The sequence below is a fragment of the Leucoraja erinacea genome, chromosome 21 (assembly GCF_028641065.1).
Source record: "Leucoraja erinacea ecotype New England chromosome 21, Leri_hhj_1, whole genome shotgun sequence".
Classification (NCBI taxonomy): Eukaryota; Metazoa; Chordata; class Chondrichthyes; order Rajiformes; family Rajidae; genus Leucoraja; species Leucoraja erinaceus.
The window spans coordinates 307606-332527 of record NC_073397.1 but is presented as its reverse complement, the minus strand read 5'-3'; the positions used below and the strand labels follow the sequence as shown (position 1 = coordinate 332527).

General features: G+C 44.7%; 1 protein-coding gene across 1 annotated transcript in view; it reads right to left on the bottom strand.

Moving 5' to 3' along the window:
* LOC129707150 (60S acidic ribosomal protein P1-like) overlaps nucleotides 1-24257 on the bottom strand; it is a 36029-nt gene extending 11772 nt beyond the window's left edge. The window contains exons 1-2 of the mRNA XM_055651921.1: nucleotides 23894-24257; nucleotides 2139-2213 (exon numbers count right to left, since the gene is read on the bottom strand). Of these exons, the coding sequence (XP_055507896.1) occupies nucleotides 2139-2213; nucleotides 23894-23965 (147 nt within the window). The 5' untranslated portion in view covers nucleotides 23966-24257. The remainder of the gene's footprint in view (nucleotides 1-2138; nucleotides 2214-23893) is intronic.
* Between the last annotated feature and the right edge of the window lie 665 nt (nucleotides 24258-24922).

Sequence of the window (24922 nt, the reverse complement as noted above, 5' to 3'; positions counted from 1 at the left end):
CGTCTGAGGCAGAGAATTCCACAGACTCACCACTCTCTGTGAGAAAAAGTGTTTCCTCGTCTCCGTTCTAAATGGCTTACTCCTTATTCTTAAACTGTGGCCCTTGGTTCTGGACTCCCCCAACATCGGGAACATGTTTCCTGCCTCTAGCGTGTCCAAACCCTTAACAATCTTATATGTTTCAATAAGATTCCCTCTCATCCTTCTAAACTCCAGAGTGTACAAGCCCAGCTGGTCCATTCTCTCAGCATATGACAGTCCCGCCATCCCGGGAGAGGGGAGAAGAGGGAGTAAGCGGAGTGAGACTGGTCCGTGATTATACAGCTGGCCTTGCCTGTGTTCTCTGCTCTATTTGTTCTATGCTATTCACCTGCTCTGTCCCATGTGGGATCAAGACATACAATGTCCCTCTCCTTCCTGACTAAATGTAATGGCAACTTTCTTACATTTCTGGCGCTATTGCTGGATTCCCAAGCCAACTGGAAACACTCTCTCCAAGTACACCCTGCAAACCCCTTCATTATTTAAAAGGCCTTTGTCAGGTCATCCTTGGCTTTCTCCTTTCTGGGGAAATGAACCTCAGGCTGATCAGTCTTTCCTGACCGCTGGCATCCCCAGTGCTGATATTGTCCGTATCAATTATTTATCACACCTCCTGTTGTACCTTGTAAACTGGAAACTAGATCCAAAGGTTTCAAAGGACTTTTACTGTCACATGTACCAATTAAGGTCCAGTGAAATGCGAATTACCATACAACCATACGAAAAAAGCAATAACCATATAACCAAATAACAATTACAGCACGGAAACAGGCCATCTCTCGACCCTTCTAGTCCGTGCCGAACACGTATTCTCCCCTAGTCCCATATACCTGCGCTCAGACCATAACCCTCCATTCCTTTCCCATCCATATAACTATCCAATTTATTTTTAAATTATAAAAATGAACCTGCCTCGACCACCTTCACTGGAAGCTCATTCCACACAACCACCACTATCTGGGTAAAGAAGTTCCCCCTCATGTTACCCCTAAACTTCCGTCCCTTAATTCTCAAGTCATGTCCCCTTGTTTGAATCTTCCCTACTCTCAGTGGGAAAAGCTTATCCACGTCAACTATGTCTATCCCTCTCATCATTTTAAAGACCTCTATCAAGTCCCCCCTTAACCTTCTGCACTCCAAAGAATAAAGCCCTAACTTGTTCAACCTTTCTCTGTAACTTAGTTGCTGAAACCCAGGCAACATTCTAGTAAATCTCCTCTGTACTCTCTCTATTTTGTTGACATCCTTCCTATAATTAGGCGACCAAAATTGTACACCATACTCCAGAATTGGCCTCACCAATGCCTTGTACAATTTTAACATTACATCCCAACTTCTATACTCAATGCTTTGATTTATAAAGGCCAGCACACCAAAAGCTTTCTTTACCACCCTATCTACATGAGATTCCACTTTCAGGGAACTGTGCACAGTTATTCCCAGATCCCTCTGTTCACCTGCATTCTTCAATTCCCTACCATTTACCTTTTACAAATAAGACACACTACTACATAAAAGTTAACATAAACATCCTCCACAGCGGATTCCCCACATTCCTCACTGTGAAGAAGCATCAATGCATTTAGGAGAAACGGGTGACTGCTTCACCATTAGTCACCCTGATCTGTCTACAAGTCCTCTCCAATAGTGGTAAGTATTTTCCATCCTTAGAACAGCAGTGAAACTCCAATCAATCCACATTGCTGTCCAATAGGTATTTATTTCTAATGCTACCTGCACATTCTTCCAAAATTGCACACGTTTGAAGGGAGAAGGGGAGAAGGCAGGAGAATGGGGTTGAGAGGGAAAGAGATCAGCCATGATTGAAAGGTAGAGTAGACTCGATGGGCTGAATGGCCTAACTTACACCTCTAACTTATGGACATGTTTTCAAATGGTAGAAGACCAAAGACAGAGAAATAATTTTCTAGATTTAATTTCCTTCATTAAGTGATCTACTCCACAAATCACTTCCTATCCATTCAGGAAGGATCTCCCTGGCCCACAAGGAAGCAAACATGGACCGCCCCACCACGTTTAAATTACGGCTGTGAAAATCTCTCACAAATCATTCCTTCTGTTACTGAGTGCAGTACCTTGGCGAACAGACCCGGCCAGAAGGGTTCCACTGTAACTCCTGCTGCCTTCATCAAAGCATTCAGCTTGTCCTCCTGTAACAGAAAGAGGTCATAGAATGATACAGCATGGAAACAGGCCCTTCACCCCAACCTGCCCACATCGACTAACATGTCCTATCTACACACGTTGCACCTGCCTGCCTTTGGCCCATATCCCTCTAAACATGTCCTATCCATGTACCTGTCTAATTGCTTCTTAAACATTGTGATAGTCCCTGCCTAAACTACCTCCTCCGGCAGCTCATCCCATACACCCACCACCCTTTGTGTATAAAAGTTACCCCTCAGGTTCCTATTAAATCTTTCCCCCCTCACCTTAAATCTACGTCCTCTGGTTCTCGATTCCCCTACTCTGGGCAAGAGACTTTCTGCATTTACCTGATTTCTCTTCTCATGATTTTACGCGCCTCTATAGGATCACCCCTCATCCTCTGCCACCCCAAGGAATAAAGTCCTAGTCTGTTCAACCTCTCCCTGTAGCCTGGGCCCTAAGCCTGTTCAACCTCTCCCTGTAGCCTGGGCCCTAAGCCTGTTCAACCTCTCCCTGTAGCCTGGGCCCTAAGCCTGTTCAACCTCTCCCAGGCCCTCGATTCCTGGCAAAATCCTCGTAAATCTTCTCTGCTCCTTGACAACATCTTTCCCCACATGGTGCCCAAAACTGAACACAAGACTCTAAATGTGGCCTCACCAAAATCACCAAGGTAACGAGGTTCAGGGGGAACCAGTGAGGGGCAGCAGCTTTGTGTCTAAGCTTATCATAAGCTGGTGCTGGAGTGTGGCGTGCTGCTCCCAGAGCAACATCTACTACACCTATACAATCGCCACACTCTTTTAAATTTATTTTCTACCTGTAAATCCAGCACCAATTCTGGAGTAGAAACGAGGAACTGCAGATGCTGGTTTACAACAATAAAAAGACACAAAGTGATGGAGTAATTCAGCGGGTCATTCAGCATCTCTGGAAAATCATGGATAGGCAGCATTTCTGGTCGGGATCTTTCTTTAGACTGACACCATTTCTAGTTGTTGTTGTTAGAGTCACAGAGTCAGACCATGGAAAAAGGCCCCAGCCCAACTTGCCAACCAAGATGCCCCATCAATGCAGGTCTCGTCTGCCTGCACTTGATTCTTATGCCTTTAAACCTTACCTATCCATGTACCTGTCCAAATGTTGATTAAGTGCTGTTATAATAATCTCCTCTGGCAGCTCGTTCCATATACCCACCACCTTTTGTGTAAAAAGTTACCCCTCAATCTTTCCCATCTCACCGTAAACCTAAGTCCTCTGTTCTTGATTAGCCAGGCTGTATAAAATGAGCAGCATAACAGAACAGTGCAGCATGGAACAGGTGCTTTGGCCCACAATGTCTGGGGCAAAGATGAATTGAAAGGAAACTAATCTGCCTGTAGGTGCTTTATATCCCTCCACTTGGTGCAAGTCCACGTGCCTATTTAAAGCCTCTTAAACGCTACTATAGTATCTGCCTCCACCACCACCACCCCTGACAGCAGCTTCCAGTCAACCCCCACTGTGTAAAAAACCTGCCCCGCACATCTCATTGAAACTTTGCCCCTTTCACATTAAATTGCTTTTTAAAAAAGATAAGAACCGCAAGCCTTTAGGGAAGAGGGATAACTTGGATTGTTCCTTTCAGTTGCTAATTTCAGTCCGTCACTCAACAAAATGTAATCATAGCGAGGTTCATTTTAGTTCAAGCATAAAACACCCCTCTCTATAATTTCCCACATAAACCATTAGCAGCAGTAGGTAACAAGGTTGTGTTTTCTCATTTGAGGTGTTTGTCACAACACAGTGCACAGAAGCCGGAGTCTGAAGAAGGGTCTCAATCCGAAACGTCACCCATCCCTTCTGTCCAGACATGCTGCCTGTCTCGCTGAGGTACTTCAGCATTTTGTGTCTATGCACAGCAGCTGTTGGCGTGCGTGCAGTGTTACCAGCCACAGCCCAGCACAAAACCACAGGTGTAAACCCTCAGGATTTAGCAGCACAAGTGGCAAATATGGAAACAACACAGCAGATGTCTTCCCATGCACCATCTCAGTGAAGCAGAAGGTGTGAATCTACCCCTTCAGTTTAAAAGGAATCAATTCAATGAGCTTCAGGAAATGGAGTTTCTAACACATCAGTGCAGGAACATTGGCCGGGTTTCAGCAGTCTAGAGTTTTATTGTCATATGGCCTAAACAGAACAGTGAAATTCTTACTTGCAGCACAAGAGTCAAGAGTGTTTCATATGTCCCAGATACACCAATTAAATTCTTACTTGCTGCAGCACAACAGAACATGTAAACAGAGTACACTACAAACAACATAACAAACAAAAAACAATTCAGTACATATTATTTTTATATATACGTATAAAAATGTACTGAACTTTTATATATGGCATCAGTTTTGTCTTTTTGCACTATTACAGTGTGTGTATACACATTGAAGGTTACAGCTTTCCGGCTCCTGTACCTTCTTCCTGATGGCAGGGGTGAGGTGAGAGCATAGCCAGGGTGGTGTGGGTGTGGCCGTGGATTATTGCCACAGGGACGGTCGGAGGTACAGGTAATGATGAAGCTTCTTTGCATTCCATTGTGTGAAACTGTTGTGCTACAATGCTGAGAACTTCCCCTTTGCTCTGCTGATTGTACTTGAGTTTGACGATTGCATTTAATTATCTATAGCATTCACCCTATCTGTTTCCCTCACGATTTTGCACACCTCTGAGATTCCTCCCAAATCCTCCTGCACTCCCAGGGATAAAGTCCTAGCCTGCCCAACTCTCCCTATAGCTCAGACCCTCAGACCCTGTAGACCAGTTGTTGTATACTCTGTATCCCCCCTTTTGCTCTGTTGTACTTGAATTTGGCTTGATTCATGTATAGTTTTATCTGATCTGATTGGATAGCATGCAAAACCAAACGTTTCACTGTACCTCAGTACAAAACCTGATTTTTTTGTTTAATCAAACCATATACATGTATAATCACGCTGTACACGTGCAACAGGTAGTGCAGCAAAAAATGCCCGAGTACAGAATATATTGTTACAGTGTTATAGTTACCGAGAAAAGGTCCAAGGTCCACAATGAGGTTGGTTGTGAGATCGGGTCTGCGCCCAAACTTACGGAGGATGGTGCAGTGGAATTACAGACCAGTTAGCCTGACTTCAGTGGTGAGAAAGATGCTGGGGTCAATTATTAAAGAATGGCCTCCTCCTGCACCTACTTTTTATGTTTCTAGTAGTCTGGTAACAGCAGGGAAGAAGCTGTTCCTGAATCTAGTGGTACGTGCTGTGATGCTTTTGTATTGGAAGGATGCTGGTGTAGACTGAAGATAGACACAAAAAGCTGGAGTAACTCAGCAGGACAGGCAGCATCTCTGGAGAGAAGGAATGGGTGACGTTTCAGGTAGAGACCATTCTTCAGACTGGTTAGGGATAAGGGAAACGAGAGATATAGACGATGATGTAGAGAGATAAAGAACAATGAATGAAAGATATGCAAAAAAGTATTGATGATAAAGGAAACAGGCCATTCCACAGCTGTTTGTTGGGTGGAAGCCAGAATAGAGAGAGAGGGAATGCTGGGGCTACCTGAAGTTAGATAAATCAATATTCATACCACTGGGCTGTAAGCTGCTCAAGCCAATATGAGATGCTGTTCCTCCAATTTGCATTTAGCCTCACTGTGACAATGGCAGAGACCGAGGACGGAAAGGTCTGTGTGGGAATGGGAAGGAGAATTAAAGTGTCCAGCAACCGGGAGATCAGGTTGGTTCAGGCAACTGAGAGAAGGTGTTCAGAAAATGATCGCCCTGTCAACGTTTGGTCTCACCAATGTAGAAACATAGAAAATAGGTGCAGGAGTAGGCCATTCGGCCCTTCGAGCCTGCACCGCCATTCAATTTGATCATGGCTGATCATCCAACTCAGTATCCTGTTCCTGCCTTCTCTCCATACCCCCTGATCCCTTTAGCCACAAGGGCCACATCTAACTCCCTCTTAAATATAGCCAATGAACTGGCCTCAACTACCTTCTGCGGCAGAGAATTCCAGAGATTCACCACTCTCTGTGTGAAAAAAGTTTTCCTCATCTCGGTCCTAAAAGATTTCCCCCTTATCCTTAAACTATGACCCCTTGTTCTGGACTTCCCCAACATCGGGAACAATCTTCCTGCATCTAGCCTTACAACTTAAGAATTTTGTAAGTTTCTATAAGATCCCCCCGCAATCTTCTAAATTCTAGCGAGTACAAACCGAGTCTATCCAGTCTTTCTTCATATGAAAGTCCTGACATCCCAGGAATCAGTCTGGTGAACCTTCTCTGTACTCCCTCTATGGCAAGAATGTCTTTCCTCAGATTAGGAGACCAAAACTGTACGCAATACTCCAGGTGTGGTCTCACCAAGACCCTGTACAATTGCAGTAGAACCTCCCTGCTCCTATACTCAAATCCTTTTGCTATGAATGCTAACATACCATTCGCCTTCTTCACTGCCTGCTGCACCTGCATGCCTACTTTTAATGACTGGTGTACCATGACACCCAGGTCTCGTTGCATCTCCCCCTTTCCTAATCGGCCACCGTTCAGATAATAATCTACTTTCCTGTTTTTGCCACCAAAGTGGATAACCTTACATTTATCCACATTATCCTGCATCTGCCATGCATTTGCCCACTCACCCAGCCTATCCAAGTCACCTTGCAGCCTCCTAGCAACCTCCTCACAGCTAACACTGCCCCCCAGCCTCGTGTCATCCCCAAACTTTGAGATGTTGCATTCAATTCCCTCGTCCAAATCATTAATATACATCGTAAATAGCTGGGGTCCCAGAACTGAGCCTTGCGGTGCCCCACTAGTCACTGCCTGCCATTGTGAAAAGGACCCATTCACTCCTACTCTTTGCTTCCTGTCTGCCAACCAGTTCTCTATCCACATCAATACTGAACCCCCAATACCGTGTGCTTTAAGTTTGTATACTAATCTCTTATGTGGGACCTTGTCGAATGCCTTCTGAAAGTCCAGATATAACACATCCACTGGTTCTCCCTTATCCACTCTACTAGTTACATCCTCGAAAAATTCTATAAGATTCGTCAGACATGATTTACCTTTCATAAATCCATGCTGACTTTGTCCAATGATTTCACCACTTTCCAAATGTGCTGCTATCCCATCTTTAATAACTGATTCTAGCAGTTTCCCCACTACCGACGTTAGACTAACTGGTCTGTAATTCCCTGTTTTCTCTCTCCCTCCCTTTTTAAAAAGTGTGGTTACATTAGCTACCCTCCAATCCTCAGGAACTACTCCAGAATCTAAAGAGTTTTGAAAGATTATCACTAATGCATCCACTATTTCTGGGGCTACTTCCTTAAGTACTCTGGGATGCAGCCTATCTGGCCCTGGGGATTTATCGGCCTTTAATCCATTCAATTTACCTAACACCACTTCCCGGCTAACCTGGATTTCACTCAGTTCCTCCCTCTCATTTGACCCCCGGTCCCCTGCTATTTCCGGCAGATTATTTATGTCTTCCTTAGTGAAGACAGAACCAAAATAGTTATTCAATTGGTCTGCCATGTCCTTGTTCCCCATGATCAATTCACCCGTTTCTGACTGCAAGGGACCTACATTTGTTTTAACTAATCTTTTTCTCTTCACATATCTATAAAAGCTTTTGCAGTCAGTTTTTATGTTCCCTGCCAGTTTTCTTTCATAATCTATTTCCCCTTTCCTAATTAAGCCCTTTGTCCTCCTCTGCTAGTCTCTGAATTACTCCCAGTCCTCTGGTAGGCTGTTTTTTCTGGCTAATTTGTACGCTTCATCTTTTGTTTTGATACTATCCCTGATTTCCCTTGTTATCCACGGATGCACTACCTTCCCTGATTTTTTTTTGCCAAACTGGAATGAACAATTGTTGTAGTTCATCCATGCAGTCTTTAAATGTCTTCCATTGCATATCCACCGTCAACCCATTAAGAATCAATCGCCAGTCTATCTTGGCCAATTCACGTCTCATACCCTCAAAGTTACCTTTCTTTAAGTTCAGGACCCTTGTTTCTGAATTAACGATGTCATTCTCCATCCTAATGAAGAACTCAACCATATTATGGTCACTCTTGCCCAAGGGGCCACACACAACAAGACTGCTAACTAACCCTTCCTCATTACTCAATACCCAGTCTAGAATAGCCTGCTCTCTCGTTGGTTCCTCTACATGTTGGTTTAGAAAACTATCCCGCATACATTCCAAGAAATACTCTTCCTCAGCACCCTTGCCAATTTGATTCACCCAATCTATATGTAGATTGAAGTCACCCATTATAACTGTTTTACCTTTGTTGCGTGCATTTCTAATTTCCTGTTTGATGCCATCCCCAACTCCACTACTACTGTTAGGTGGCCTGTACACAACTCCCACTAGCGTTTTCTGCCCCTTAGTGTTTCGCAGTGTTTTCTACCCATATCGATTCCACATCCTCAAAGCTAATGTCCTTCCTTTCTATTGTGTTAATCTGCTCTCTAACCAGCAACGTCACCCCACCTCCTTTCCCTTTCTGTCTATCCCTCCTGAATATTGAATATCCCTGGATGTTCAGCTCCCAGCCTTGGTCACCCTGGAGTCTCCGTGATCCCAACTATATCATAGTCATTAATAGCTATCTGCACATTCAACTCATCCACCTTATTACGAATGCTCCTTGCATTGAGACACAAAGCCTTCAGGCTTGTTTTTACAACACTCTTACCCCTTATACTATTATGTTGAAAAGTGGCCCTTTTTGATTTTTGCCCTGGTTTTGTCTGCCTGCCACTTTTACTTTTCACCTTGCTACCTATTGCTTCTACCCTCATTTCACACCCCTCTGTCTCTACGCTCATACATTTAAGAAACCCTTTCCCTTTAACTCCATCCTCCACTATCCCATTCGACACCCCACCCCCCTTATTCAGTTTAAAACCACCCGTGCAGCAGTGGCAAACCTGCCTGCCAGAATGCTGGTCCCACACCTGTTAAGATGCAATCCGTCCCTTTTGTACAGTTCCCCTTTACCCCAAAACAGATCCCAGTGATCTAAGAATCTAAATCCCTGCCCCGTGCACCAGTTCCTCAGCCACACGTTCAGGTCCTGTATCTCCCTGTTCCTGCTCTTGCCAGCACGAGGAACTGGAAGCAAACCGGAGATAACAACCCTGGAGGTCCTGCTTTTCAGTATTTTTCCGAGCTCTCCAAAGTCACACTGCAGAATATTCATCCCCTTCTTTCCGACATCGTTTGTGCCGACATGCACTACCACTTCCGGATGTTCACCTTCGCCCATGAGGATTTTCTGCACTCTGTCCGTGACATCCTGGCACCAGGAAGGCAGCACACCATCCTCGCATCCCGTCTGTTGCCGCAGAAACCCCTGTCCGTACCTCTCACAATGGAGTCTCCCACTACAATGGCGTTGCCTGCCTTAGGCCTTTTTGACCTCATCTTGAACAACGGATACAGTAGATGAGGTTGGAGGAGGTGCAAGTGAACATATGCCTAACCTGAAAGGACTGTCGGGGTCCTTGGACAGAGAGAGGAGGTATAGGGTGGGAAGGGATGAATTAACCAGGGAGTTGTGGAGGGAACGGTCTCTGCGGAAGGCGGAAAGAGGTGGAGATGGGAAAATGTAGCTGGTGGTGCTATCCCGTTGGAGGTGGCAGAAATTTCAGAGGATTATGTGTTGCAGGCAACGGCTGACGGGGTGAAAGGGAAGGACTGGGGCGACTGTCTCTGTTGCGACTAGGGGGAGGGGAACAAGGGCGGAGCTGCAGGGTACTGCGGAGACACGAGTGAGGGCCTCATCTATGAAGAGAGAGGGGAAACCCAGTTACCTAAATAAAAAAGGACATCTTGGATGTCCTGGTATGGAACACCTCATCTTGGGCCCAGATGCGGCGTAGGAGGAATTGGGAGTCGGAGATAGTCTTTTTGCAGGAAGCAGGGAAGGAAGAAGTCGAGATTGCTGTGGGAGTTAGTGGGTTTGTAATAGATGTCAGTCAATAGTCTATTTCCTGTGATGGAGAGGGTGAGATCAAGAAAGGGGAGGGAGGTGTCGGAGATGGTCCAAGTAAATTTGAATGCAGGATGGAAATTGGTGGTGAGGTTGATGAAGTCCATGAGTCTGCATGGGTGCAGAAGGTAGCACCAATGCAGTCGTCAATATAACGGAGATACATTCGGGGATAGGGCCAGTGTATGCCTGGAACAGGGATTGATCAATGTACCCTACAAAGAGGTAGGCATTGCAGGGGCCCATACAGTGCCCATAGCTATGCTTTGGATTTGCTGCAGAGTGAACAGAAGGCTGTGCATTCAGAGGGGGTGAGGTTAGACTAGGTAAGGGGAGTGGAAAAGTTGAAACGGTTAATGTCAAGCCAGCAATTAGAAATAAGAAGGTCTAGAGAGTAGAAGGACGTTCGGGGGAGTCGTGCTGTCTGTCCCGCTTAATTACTCCAGCTTTTTGTGTCCATTGACGCTTTTGTATCTTCTGTGTGACAGAGGGGAGAAGGAGAAATTAGCTGGAGTGGGTGTGTGAGAGGTCCTTCATTATGGTGATCATTTACACCCTCCTGATAAGTGCTCCAGTTTAGTTTAGTTTAAACCCAAGCAGTCACAGGGCGAACGTGCAAACTCCATACAGGATCGAACCCGGGTCTCTGGCGCTGTGAGATAGCAACTCGACCAGCTGTGCCACAGTGCCACCATAACCCCTCCTCCCCATATCCAAAAAAAGTGTAGGTTTATAGGTTAATTGCCCTTTAAAATTGCCCCTAATGTGTAGGGAGTGGGTGCAAAAGTGGGATAACATAGAATCAGTGTGAACGAGTAATCGATGGTCCTGTTTCCATGCTATGTCTCTACACATTAACACTAAACAGCCAAATGTAACTCAGGCTGAGACTGCAGTGAGACAACGCAGAGGAAACCTCAGAGAGGCCTGGATCCGTGCGCATTGTGCTCATACAAAGACAACTTCAGGATCACTGCAGGTTTCTCTTCCTGACCTCTTGAACCGGGCTCTGGGCCAACGTTAATCAATGTGGCTGCGAAGATTGCAAGAGCTGCCACCTGTAAGCTGACTGGAATCCAAGACCCTCTATCTCACAGCTCTACAATCTATCACCATTTAGATAATATCCTTCCATTTCTCTCATTCAAATTCACTTTTTCTTATTACCCGGATCATTACCCACTCATTTAATATATCTCTATTCATTACAGTCGTTAGTCCACTACACTCTCCCAACCACCTTTGTGTCATCAGCAAATGTAACCGCTGCAACTTTGCTGCCTTCACCCATGCCATTACCTCAATTTGTACCAAGTTGACATATCCTGTAGAACACGACTATTAATGGCACAGCAGCGCAGCGGTAGAGTTGCTGCCTTACAGCGCCAGAGACCTGGGTTTGATCCTGACTGCGGGAGCTGTCTGTACAGAGTTTGTACGTTCTGCCTGTGACCACGTGGGTTTTCTCCAGGTGCTTCACTTTCCATTTTCTAAGAGTGCGGGTTTGCAGGTTAATTGACTTTGGTAAATTTGGAAAATTGGCCCTAGTTTGTAGGATGCGGTTTGTAGCTCATGTACGGGATGATTGTTGGTTGGTGCGGACTCGGTGGGCCGAAGAGCCCGTTTCCATGTTGTATCTCTAAATCTAAATTAAGGTCTAAAGAGTGATGCAGCTGGTAGAGCTGATGGAATCTGTGAAGAACACAAAGTGCTGGAGTAACTCAGCGGGTCATGCTATATGTTCTATGTTATCCCACTTTCTCATCCACTCCCCACACACTATGGGCAATATACAGGGGGCCAATGAACCTGCAAACCCACCCATCATTGGGATGTGGGAGGAAACCGGAGCAGCCTTAGGAAAGCCACGCAGTCACAGGGAGAGCGTACAAACTCCACCCGAGGTCAGGATTGAACCACGTCTCTGGCGCGGTGAGACTGGAGCTCTACCCGCTGCATCACTGATGCTTGGAATATTTATTTCTTGTTGTAATTCATCTACTCTGTATTTTCTGAAAGAACATCTAAAATCTCAGCATCATTTGACAGATGATTTAACCATTATAGACCGTGCTGTAATTGTTATATGGTTATATGGTTATATTATTGCTCACAACCTTAAAATGCTAAACCTGCAGCCCCTACCCTGCCCTTTCCATCATCCAGGGACTCAAACAGATTTTCATAACACACAGGTCATATGAGTAGAATTAGGCCATTCAGCCTGTCAATCTGCTCAACCATTCATCATGGCTGATCTATTTTTCCATCTCAAGCCAATCAGCATAACCTTTGACACCAATACTAATCAAGAACCTATTCATCTCCGTTTTAAAAATACCCAATGACTTAACCTCCACAGCCTTCTGTGGTCATTAATGCCACAGATTCGCTACCCTCTGGCTCAAGAAATTCCTCTTCTTTTATTTTCCATTTTAAAGCTGAGTCATTTTATTCTGAGGCTGTGCCCTCTGATCCTAGACTCTCCTATTAGTGGAAACACTTCTCCACATCCACTCTATCCAGGCCTTTCATTATTCGGCCTCTTTCAATGCAATCCCTCTCATCCTTTTCCAGGTGCAGCAACAATTGACTTGCAGTTCTTCTGATCGAGTGACAGGACGAGTCATTGGTGGCTTTGCTAAGGAGCTGCTGATTAAGACATCCAGCTGATGTTAGAGATACAGGGCAGTCATAGTACAGTGCAGAAACAGGCCCCTTTGGCCCACCAGTCTGTACTGCCCTTCTATACTAACTCTTTTTACCCTTATAAGGTCCTTTGGTGCTGTGGTGATTTAGGTGGTTCTGAAATGTTGTGAGAATGTCTGCCTTCATTGGCCCTTTAGGCAATGTGTTCCAGATGCCAACATGTCTGCACAGTGAGTTGCTGCCTTACAACGCTTACAGCGACTACGGGTGCTGTCTGTGTGGAGTTTGTATATTCTCCCCCGTGAACGCGTGGGTTTTCTCCAAGATCTTTGGTTTCTTTCCACACTCCCAAAAACGTACAGGTTTGTAGGTTAATTGGCAAGGTACAAATGTAAATTGTCCCTAGTGTGTTAGGATAGTGTTAATGTTCGTTGGGCGGTGGGTGTGGACTCTGTGGGCCGAACGCCCTGTTTCCATGCTGTATCTCTAAACAAAACTAAACTAAATCAAAACTTAAAACTAACTTGTCTTCACTCTTTTCCAAGTCTGATCTGGAGTCTGTGAATTTGTCTCTTCAGAAATGCTGCTGAACCTCAGCTATTCCAGCATATTCTGATTTCCAGCATGTGCAGTTTTTTTGATTTTCAGTTAAAATATTGGTCGTGAACTCATTCTACTCTCCCTCAGATTAAATGCATTTAATCATCGCATTCTGCTACTGAGGAGCACCTGCATTTTGAGGTAATTAATGAATCCCATCTTATGGTACAATAAAAGACAAATAGAAAAAGCAATCAGTTTAATTGTCTTAGAGCGGCAGTGTGCAGAACAGCCTGATCAGCCTGTCCTCCACACGACCGAACGGTGAATGCAATTATTCAAATAAACTGAATCGAATTTAAATCCATCACAGCATAAGGGATCGACATCCAAGATCAAGAGGGTTTATTTGTCAACTACACCAGAAAAGAACCGGAACAAAGAAAGTCTTTGCTGCAGCTATATAAGCACTGATTGTTAGTCATACATCATGGAAACAGGCCCTTCGGACCAACCAGTTCATGCCGACCAAGATACCTCATCATTTGCCCACATTTGGCCCATTTCCCTCTAAACCTTTCCTATATGTACCTGTTCAAATGCTTTTTAAATGCTGTTATAGTACCTGTCTCAACTACCTCCTCCAGCAGCTCGATCCATATACCCACCACCCTCTGTGTGAAGAAATAAGGAACTGCAGATACTGGTTTACACAAAAGGGCACAGAGTGCTGGAGTAACTCAGTGGGCCAGACAGCATCTCTTGAGAATATGGATATGTGATGATTCAAGCCTTCAGACTGAAGAAGGGTCCCGACCCAAAACATCTAAGTTCTCTTGAGATGCTGCCTGACCTACTGAGTTACTCCAACACTTTGTGACCTGCTGTGTGAAGATAAGCTGATGGAAAAGACTGCTTCACTTAGAGGCTTAGAATCCTCTCTACAAAAGGGTGCGGCTGCCATGGCATTCAAGGTGAGGTTAGGGGGGTGTTAGTCACTGAGGATATTGGGATCGGGGCTGACAAGATCAGTTATGATATGGCTGATGGGCAGAGAAGGTTCATAGTTGACTTCTCATCCCATCGCATTCCCTCAGTTCAGAACTACAAGGATTCCATCTTATTGAATGGCGGTGCTGGCTCGAAGGGCCAAATGGTCCACCCCTGCGCCTATTTTCCTATGTTTCTATGCTAAACTCTTACGTTCATTCCTAATCCAAGGTTCTGCTTTGTGCAGTCAGAGACACATGTCTGCTAGAGACTGTGCTTAAAAAGAAGCAGTACTAAAAAGGAAGTGCAAATGCTGTTTATACCAAACGATAGACACAGTGACATTTTGCCCGACCCGAAATGTCACCTATCCATGTTCTTCAGAGATGCTGCCTGACCCGCTGAGTTACTCCAGTATTTTTTGTCTACTTCCTTGCCTGAGGCCATCTGTTGCTGGCCCTGATTTGTCCTGTTTCTCTCTCGATTTCAGTTCCCCCCATTCCCCCCCCCAAAAAAAGTCTGAAAACCCCGACCCGAAACTTCACCTATCCATGTTCTCCAGAGTTGCTGCCTGACCTCATAAATTCATTTTTGATAGGAACAGAATTAGGCCATTCGACCCATCAAGTCGACTGCATCATTCAATCATGGCTGATCTATATCTCCCTCCTAACCCCATTCTCTTGTCTTCTCCCCATAACCCCTGACACCTGTACTGATCAAGAACATATCTATCTCTGCCTTAAATATATCCATCGCCGGCCTCCACAGCTTTCTGTGGCAATGAATTTCACAGATTCACTACCCTCTGAGTAAAGAAATTCCTCCTCATCTCCTTCCTAAAGGAACGTCCTTTGATTCTGAGACTTTGATCTCTGGTCCTCGACTCTCCCACTAGTCGAAACATCCTCTCCACATCCACTCTATCCAGGCCTGGTTTACTCCAGCATGTTGATTCATTTTTCTTCAAAAGAAACAGGAAAGGTTTGGACAGAAGGTAAGTGATGAATATTTGAAACGATCCAGCAGAGGTGAGCGGAGGCCTTACACAGCCCGAGCAGCCCAGGCTCAGTGCTCTTGTAGCTGCTGAAACCTCAACAACACTCCAAATTCTCCATCTGCCAGTACTTAGTGGAATCGAGGTGGGAGATTGCAACCTTCACGTGGTCGCCATGTTTCAATGGATGCAATCAGCCTGGCTTGCACAATCACATAAGATCAAATAGAACAAGTTGTCCCACAAGTTTAGGCTGTGCATGCCTTACGCAAGCAGAAGAAGTGGAATCCATTCATCTGCTGCAGGAGATAAGGTAGTCTCACTGCTTTCAGGGTCCAGTCAATGTGCCCCTAGGGCATTACGAGATAGATTTAATATGGGGCAAGTCCCATGGCCCACAGAAGCTGAAAATACTGGTATAGTGAAGAGGGAGTACTGCACTGTCATTGCTGGGTAATATATCATACTGTATCTTTGTCCACCTTCTCAACTTCCTCAAACACAGTGGTGCAACGGTAGATTTTCTGCCTTACAGTGCCAGAGACCCGGGTTTGATCCTGACTAGGGATGCTGTCTGTTCGGAGTTTGGACGTTTTCCCTGTGGGTTTTCTCCAGTTTCCTCTTACATTTCAAGAAGTGCAGGTTTCTAATTTAATTGGCTTCTGTAAATTATCACTAGGGTGGAGGGCAGAACTGTTTCCATGCTGTGTATGTAAACTAAAACGGAAAAATATACACAGTTTGAGAAAGGGCAGGGGACTCTCCTGTGTGCCCTAGCCAGCCAGTATCCTTCAGCGAAACTCATTAAAGCAGAGAATGGAGACACAAGCAACTGCAGATGCTGGAATCTTGAGCAAAACACAAAATGCAGGATGAACGCAGCGTGTCGGTCGGCATCTGTGGAGGGAATGGACAGATAATGTTTTGGGTCGGAGCAACATGGTGGTCTGAAGCAGGTTCCTAACCCAAAACATTGCCTGTCCGTTCCTTTCACAGATGCTGCCTGACTTACTGTGTTCTCCAGCAGATGTGTTTTAAGCAGATCATGTGGTAAGCATTGGACTCCTAATTCTGCTTTTTGTTATCAGCAAATTAGCAGCCACATTTACTACTTTACAGCAATAACTGTACTTCCAAAGTACATAAGTGTGAATAAGTGTGGTACAGTTTCTTCCCAGCTATTATCAGGCAACTAAACCATCTTACCACAGCTAGAGAATAGTCATGAACTACTATCTACCTCATTGGAGAATGTCAGACTACCTTTGATTGGACTTTACTGGCTTTATCTTGCACTGAACTGTGCTCTTTATCATGTATCTGTACACTGTAAGTGGCTCGATTGTAATCATGTATTGTCTTTCCGCTGACTGATTAGCACTGGTTAGCTTTTCATTGTACCTTGGTATACGTGATAATTAACTAAAGTAACTAACATCCTTTCTAAGTTGCAATATTTCTGGTGATCGTAAAACTCTGTCAGTGACCACACCAGATCCTCACAAATTCATTCAAAGGAGACAGATTGAAGATGGCGTTCCAGTAACAAGGCAGCACTAATCCATCTGATTCATAATAGATGCTCTAGTCCACTGAGAATATCACAAAGGACAGCTGGAATTAGTTGATTGGTGAATACATTGAAATATTTAATGATGGATAAGTAATGGTTAACTTCATGAGAGAACTGGACCATAAAGTAAGAAAAATAGAAAGTGCATATCTTGTTTCAGAGATGTGGAAATTGCAAGATGGTGCCAGAACGTGACGACTCGCTGCATGTTGTTCCAAAAGAGGATCTATTGTTCATGGATAGTATAATTTGGATGGATAGCACATGGAACAAACATTTCAATGTATCTTTGTACATGTGACAACAAACATAATGAATGAAATTAAACAAAATACCCTCAAATGAATGCATCAGATCTCTTGCTTGGAACTTGTGTTCTCTGTACTCAAATGTGTAAGTTCAGTGCGCAATATCTAGCAATCAAGTCATGAGTTCCTGGCAGTAAAAATTGTTTCCTAGAAGGACCACCAATCCAACCTCATGTTCTCTAACTACCTGTCAGCGAGAACACTAGCAAGAAGTGGAGAGCCTTTTTTTCTCATAAATAATTTGCAAATAATCAGTATTCAGTCTCCAGTTTCAGGTTCCTGGGCACACACATCTCAGCAGATCCCTGGTGGTCTACTAACACATACTCCCTGGTAAAGAAAGCACAACAACGGCTTTACTTCCTAAGATCACTCAGGAAAGTCAACTTGCCGCAACAGCTGCTAGTGCCATTCTATCGTTGCTCCATCGAGTGTCCTGATACATGGCATCCTGGTATGGCATGGCAACAGTCCTGCAGCTGACAAGACGGCTCTGCAGCGATACAGCCCAGAAGATCACCAACACACACCTACCTGCCCTGGAAGAGATCTATAGCTCTCGTTGCCTGCGGAGGGCATCACGCATCCTAAAGGACTCATCTCATCCCGCACATCACTTGTTTGCCCTTCTGCCCTCAGGAAAGTGTTACAGGTCCATCAAATCACACACAAGATTAATGAACAGTTTCTACCCCAAGGCCATCACCACTCTGAACTCCGCACTGAACACACAGCCCCCATAGCCAATATTTTATACTGCCACAACACTATACTGTGAAATATTGCACATTCTGATTTGACTTGCCGTTTTTGTTGTTTCCATTGTCGTTATTATTTATCTGTTACATTGGAGCTCCGCTCGGGCAGTGCACATGAAATTTTATTGTATGTATTTACAATGACAATAAAGTGTATTGTTATTATTATTATTATTCCCATAACAACAAATACATATGAAGAAGGGTCTCGACCCGAAATGTCACACATTCCTTCTTTCCAGAGATGCTGATTGTGCCGCTGAGTTACTCCAGCATTTTGTGTCTATCTTCGGTTTAAACCAGCATCTGCAGGTGCGTCTTACACATCAAATGCATTACTAGGTAACATAGAACATTACAGCACAGGAACAGGCTCTTTTGCCCACAACGTGTGTCTGTGCTGAACATGAGGTCAAGCTAAACTAAATTCCTCTGCCTGCAGTGATTCATATTCTTCCATTCCTTGCATATCCAGAGCCTCACTAAAGCCTCATAAATGCCACTTACAAATTCGTTTTATTGTTTGAAATAAATGATACATTTGCCATTTACATTTCCCGTGAGTTTTCCCCTTGTTTTCCATTAGGTTTCACAGCCACTGTCTCAAACAGGAGAAAGAAAGAGGATCAACTTTCCTTCTCGTCTGTCTATTCCACCCTCTTAGGTTTATCATTGTCACGTGCACCGAGGTACAGTGAGAAGCTTTGTTTTGCATGCTATCCAAGCAGATCACATAATACCATACACAAATACAATCAAGTCAAACTCAAGTACAATGGGTAGAGTAAAGGGGAAGATACAGAGTGCAAAATGCGGTTCTCAGCATAGTAGCACATCAGTTATAGTCATAGTTATACAGCATGGAAACAGACCCTTTGGCCCAACTTGCCCACACCAACCAATATGTCCCATTTACACCAGACCCACCTGCCTGCGTTTGACCCATATTCCTCCAAACCTATCCTATCCATTAACATAGACAAAGTCCAATGTCCACAATGGGATAGAGGTGAATCGGACAGTACCCTAGTTTACGGAAGAACTGTTCCGAAGCCTCTAGATCCAAATATCACATCCTGTACATGTCACACAGAATAAAACCTGAATTTCCATGACAGTGTGCTCCGAGATCGCCCTGCCCTGTTCTTGCTCAGGGATCAGTTGATGGGTCTCTTGCTTGGATTCTGATCTAATGTGTTGTATATTCTGAATTTCTAATTATCTGATTTAAGTGTAATCATTATAAATCACATAAAATTCCTCCCCTTGTTAATTCAGCAATTCTTAAATTGTGATGACTTTTGCACAGCCCTCTCTTTAGTTAGCACTCAGCCTAATTACTTCAAAGCGTCCTTCCAACAGGAATTCAGCCAATGACATAAAGATACGGAGATGTGGCAAGTACATTGGGTGAGAGGGAGGCAACACACACCCACCGAGCCTCTCACAACTCATCCACTGCCACTTGGCAGTGATGGAGAAGAGTTGCTCTTCAGGGGACTGGAGACGATGCAGATGTAACAACTGCTCAGGTGAAGCAGAGCTATCCCCTACTAGAAATCACTTCAAACTTTGAAGATGCAAGAAATTGCAGATCCTGAAATCTTGAGTAAAAACTCAAATGCTGGGTCAGGCAGCATCTGCAGCGGGTCTGGATTCTTCTTTTAGACTTCACTCCAAGTCTTGTCTAGACGTTGGGTAGAATTTGAGAAGTGCTATGGTCCAAATGCAGCCAAATAGAAGTAGCTCAGTATAACAACTTTAATGCCTGCCCCATTTTAACTCATTCATTTTAATTATCTTCCCATTCCCATGCTGCCCTTTCTCTCCTGGGCCTCTTCCATAGCCGAGTGAGGCTACACACAATCTAGAGGGTCTGAAGAAGGGTCTCGACCCGAAACGTCACCCATTCCGCAACTGCAGTACCTTCCAAGACAGCAACTCATATTGCACGAGTAGCTTATAACAGTATGAATCCTCCACTTTTGGGTAAATAACCTACGAACAACCCCCTCTCCCCCCCCCTTTTCATCACTGTGCCCAGGGGCTGCCAACTGTATGAGAGTTGGGAGTGAGAAATTGCGAGAGACCAAGCCGGAGGGAGCGTAGCGACTGGGCGGGGGGGGAATACAATATTTATGCTTTAAATTGGATTAACTATGAATAAGGTTAGGCTAAATTACATTCCTAATTACATTCCACAGTAGAGCCAGGCTCTGATCAACAGGTGCAGCACATGAATGATCGTAGAATATTCATGTATGGAAATCAGATTATAATCAAACCCTTGGCCCATGTTGACCAACCTGGGTATCACTGCACACCTGGTACTACTCCTGACCCTGACTCCAGTTGCATACCTTCTCTCATTCCTGACCCTGAGTCCAGCCTTACACCTGGCCCCCTATTCTACCCTGATCATAGCTGCTTACCTGCTTAAGTTCCCAGTGCTCAACACTCCCATTGTCCTAGCTTTGACTGCACACCTAGTACTATTCCAGACCTTGACTCTGGATGTTAACTTGGCCTTGCACCTAGCCCCTCTGCACTGACAATATATCTGGCCCACACATAAAGCCCTATATCTGACCCCCTGGACTTCACCTATTATGTTCAAGTCCACAGGTGCTTATCTATTGCGGTAATCTTTTATGGGTCACTTCACAGATCAAATTTTGTATAACAAAATTTGCTACATCCATTGGCTTCCTTGTGATCTAACATGCTAGTTACTTTGTCAAAGAAGTCATCAATTGGTTGAACACAATTTCTCATCCATAAAATTATACTCACTCAGCTGTATAAGTATTCTGTTACCATTTCCTTCATTTTCCTAACAAACTGTCCTGAAGTCATTTTCACCCACAATATTTTCAGTATTTTGCTGTCTTCCTCTCAGCTGGGACATTTCCGAAATGCAAAGTACAATAACAATATTATTCTATTAAATGTGATCTTGAGAGAACATAATATTTTCAGTGGTATTCTTAACACAACAATGATAAAAAGATATTTGTTTTGATTGCACCTACCAACATGCATATATTATTAGATTACAGTTAATGTGTACCGAGGGCAAATTTTTGTTCCAATGCTCCCCATTCCCAATTACTTTTACATTGAAGTGATTGAAATCCAAGTGAAGTTTAAATGGCATCAGAAAAACAAATCCTCCGGAATGGATGATATTCATTACGTGGTTGGAGTCAGTATCAGCACAATTACTATATTAAACATTGAATCTTCAGCTGTTCTGATTCAAGCTAAAACTAAAGGCAAATAATAACCTCCTCACACATTCCCCTGCAAGTATTTCTGTCACTCCTTTAAAATATGCCCCTTCTTTGAACAAGCCCTTAAACATTGCATCTGAATACGTTTTCATCTGATTACACACCTTCCCAATATTTAACTGAAGGAAATAATGGGTTATCGGGGCTGTATGTTGTGACACCTTGAATGTCATTTTAATATTACACTTATCCGATCCCCCTGGATATTCCGGATTAATAAATTAAGGTTTTGTCAACTAATTACAAATCAATAACATTAGCCAACTCTGAAACACGAAATGCTGAGCATTGGGATCCAGACATCACGGACAATTGGTCTCAGTCCCCCGCTCACATCTGGCAGTGCTCTCTGTCTGAACCAGGGGCTACGTAGCGTTTTTGAAAGTGGGGAGGCTGAGTGATCACTGATCACTGGCCGTGGGGGTACCCGGCGAGGTAGTGGAGCAACTGAGTGGGGGGAGGGTGTGGGAGGTGGGTGTCCCCCCTCCCACGGCAGGGACGTTTTGAAATTTGATGTATTAAAATCATGTTTTAGTGCATTGTTGAAGTATGATTTCAATCTTTTTTGTTTGAAGTATTTTTATGGGGTAACCTTTTCCACTTGGGTGTGAATGGAACAAGCTGCCATATAGCTGGCAGGTAGTTGAGGCAGGGACTATCCCAACAGTTAGACTGATACATGGATAGGACAGGTTTGGAGGGATATGGGTATACGTAGCTGGGACATGTTGGCGGGTGTGGGCAAGTTGCGCCGAAGGGCCTGTTTTCACACTGTCTCACTCTATGACTACATTATACCTCCGCCATGCATGAATGCTTCAAAATCAAGTGGTCGAGTTTTATTGCCATATACTCAAGAATAGAAACATAGAAAATAGGTGCAGGTATAGGCCATTCGGCCCTTCGAGCCAGCACTGCCATTCAATATGATCATGGCTGTTCATCTAAAATCAGTACCTCTTTCCTGTTTTTCCCCATATCCCTTGATTTTGCTAGCGCCAAGAGCTAAATGTAACTCTCTCTTGAGTTGACGAATAAAACTTGACTTGCCTCTTGAAAACATCCAATGAATTGGCCTCCACTGCCTTCTGTGGCAGAGAATTCCAGATTCACAACTCTCTGCGTGAAGAAAGTTTGTCCTCATCTTAGTCCTAACTGGCCTACCCTTTATTCTTAAACTGTGACCCCTGGTTCTGAACTTTCCCAACATCGGGAACATTTTTCCTGCAGTTACAGTAAGTGAAAATCTAGAAGGCAAGCAGGTTGCTTTCTCCAATTTGATGGCCATTATCTTCCACCGTTTCTACCCAGTGCTTGGTACTTACTTCCAGCAGCCACTGGTTGTCCTCCAGGATGCACCGAGCCGCAGCCTGATCCATGCCGGTCACCTGGGCGAATTCGGCACAGAGACTCTCACGGCAGCAGCGCAACGCTTCCGACGGCCCGGGACTCTTGCACTGAGGCTGCTCCACGGCAGGAGGTGCAGCGAGCGACTCGCCAGCCCGGAAAACACTAGCTAGCCCGGCAAACACTCGCCAGCCCAGCAAACACTCGCCAGGTCCGGCTCCACGTCCGCATCTGTCCCCACCGCTGCTTCTGCTTCCATCCCTCCCTCAGTCCCGGCTCTCCAACACCCGCGGCCCATGCAGAATTTCTCATGACAGAGCGTGAGAAATTTGTGATCAGCATGAGAGCGTGAGAATTTGTCGAAAAGCTGTGCCTCATCTGGGCACCCACATTTCTTTCTTCCACCTATATTCCTTCCTCTGGCTTCACAATTCACACCTCATCTATCCTTATATCACACCTTCTGTCTCAAGACATCACTTGAGAATTAAGGGACAGAAGTTTAGGGGTAACATGAGGGGGAACTTCTTTACTCAGAGAGTGGTAACTGTGTGGAATGAGCTTCCAGTGGAAGTGGTGGAGGCAGGTTCGATTTTATCATTTAAAAATATATTGGATAGGTATATGGACGGGAAAGGAATGGAGCGTTATGGTCTGAGTGCAGGTAGATGGGACTAGGGGAGAATACGTGTTCGGCAGGGACTAGAAGGGCCGAGTTGGCCTGTTTCCGTGCTGTAATTGTTGCATATATATGGTCTTTCCCCCCCTCTGGCCTTTGTCCAACCATCTAGCTATTCAAAAAATCCCTAAATTGTATCCACCTGCCTAGCCTTCTACCTTTCTCTCCCCACCCCCCACTACAATCAGTCTAAAGAAGGGTTCCCACACGAAACGCCGCCTGACCCAAAGTGTTGGAGTAACTCAGCGGGTCAGGGTTTCTGGAGAAAAAGAGTAAGTGACGTTTTAGGGTTAAAACCCTTCCTCAGTCCTGACCCGAAATGTCACCTGTTCTTCTTCTCCAAAGATTCTGCGTGGATCACTGTTATTCCAGTACTGTGTCTTTGAAAACCAGCATCTGCAGTTCCTTGTGTCTACAGTATTTAAACTGGGTCGGCAAGGACAAGGTGGGCCGAAGGGTCTGATTCAATGCTCGTTCTCCCTCAGTACTGACCCTCCCATAACGCGGCGCTACCTCACCGTAATGGCGACGTCGTCATCGTACAGGATGAGCGCGCTGTAGATGCAGGCGAGCTCGGCCTCGGAAGCCATGGCGACGCCGCAGCCACCGGGACACAAACACCGGGAGCGAAGCGGGAGGCCTCACAGACATGCGCAACAACGCCTCCATGTTTGTGCGGGGCAGCCGCCGCCATCTTCCACGGGGCATCTCCATCAACGATAAACGCCGCCATGTTTGTGCGGGGCAGCCGCCGCCATCTTCCACGGGGCATCTCCATCAACGATAAACGCCGCCCTGTTTGTGCGGGGTGAGCAACATTGCAGCACGTTCGGAAAGGGTCTCGACCAAAACGTCACCTATTCCTTCTCTCCAGAGAATGTCCCGCTGAGTTACTAAAGCTTTTTGTGTCTATCTTCATCGTCTGCAATTTATCCCATCAGATAAAGCATAAAAAAAAGTTTAATTTGACACCTAATTAACTTTCATATCTCAAGTATTATAAAAGTTTAGCCATTTTCATACTCGGAAATTAGCATCTTGTTCCCTATTGATTTTCAATGGACATAACAAAAAAGCTGTGATCGAGGACAGTCTAAAGCCCATAACTTTCTTAAAAATTAAGAGAACTGAATGCAATTTTCAGTTATCATAGATTGAAGCATTCTGAAACAAATATAAAATAATCTTACTTGGATGACCTGAAATTAAAGCATATAATTAGTTAGTTACCCAATTGTAGCTAATTCCAAACTTCAATTACTGGATCTAAACATAGAAACATAGAAACATAGAAATTAAGTGCAGGAGTAGGCCATTCGGCCCTTCGAGCCTGCACCGCCATTCAATATAATCATGGCTTTCTTCATAAGACAGTCCTGACATCCCAATCTCAGTATCCCTCTATGGCAATAATTCCTACCTCAGATTTTTGGAGCCTGTTCTCTCCAGGTGTGGTCTACCCCCTGATCCCCTTAGCCACTCAAATCCTTTAGGGCTAACATACCACTTTATCTAACTCCTTCTCTGGTGTACCATAAGGTCTCGCT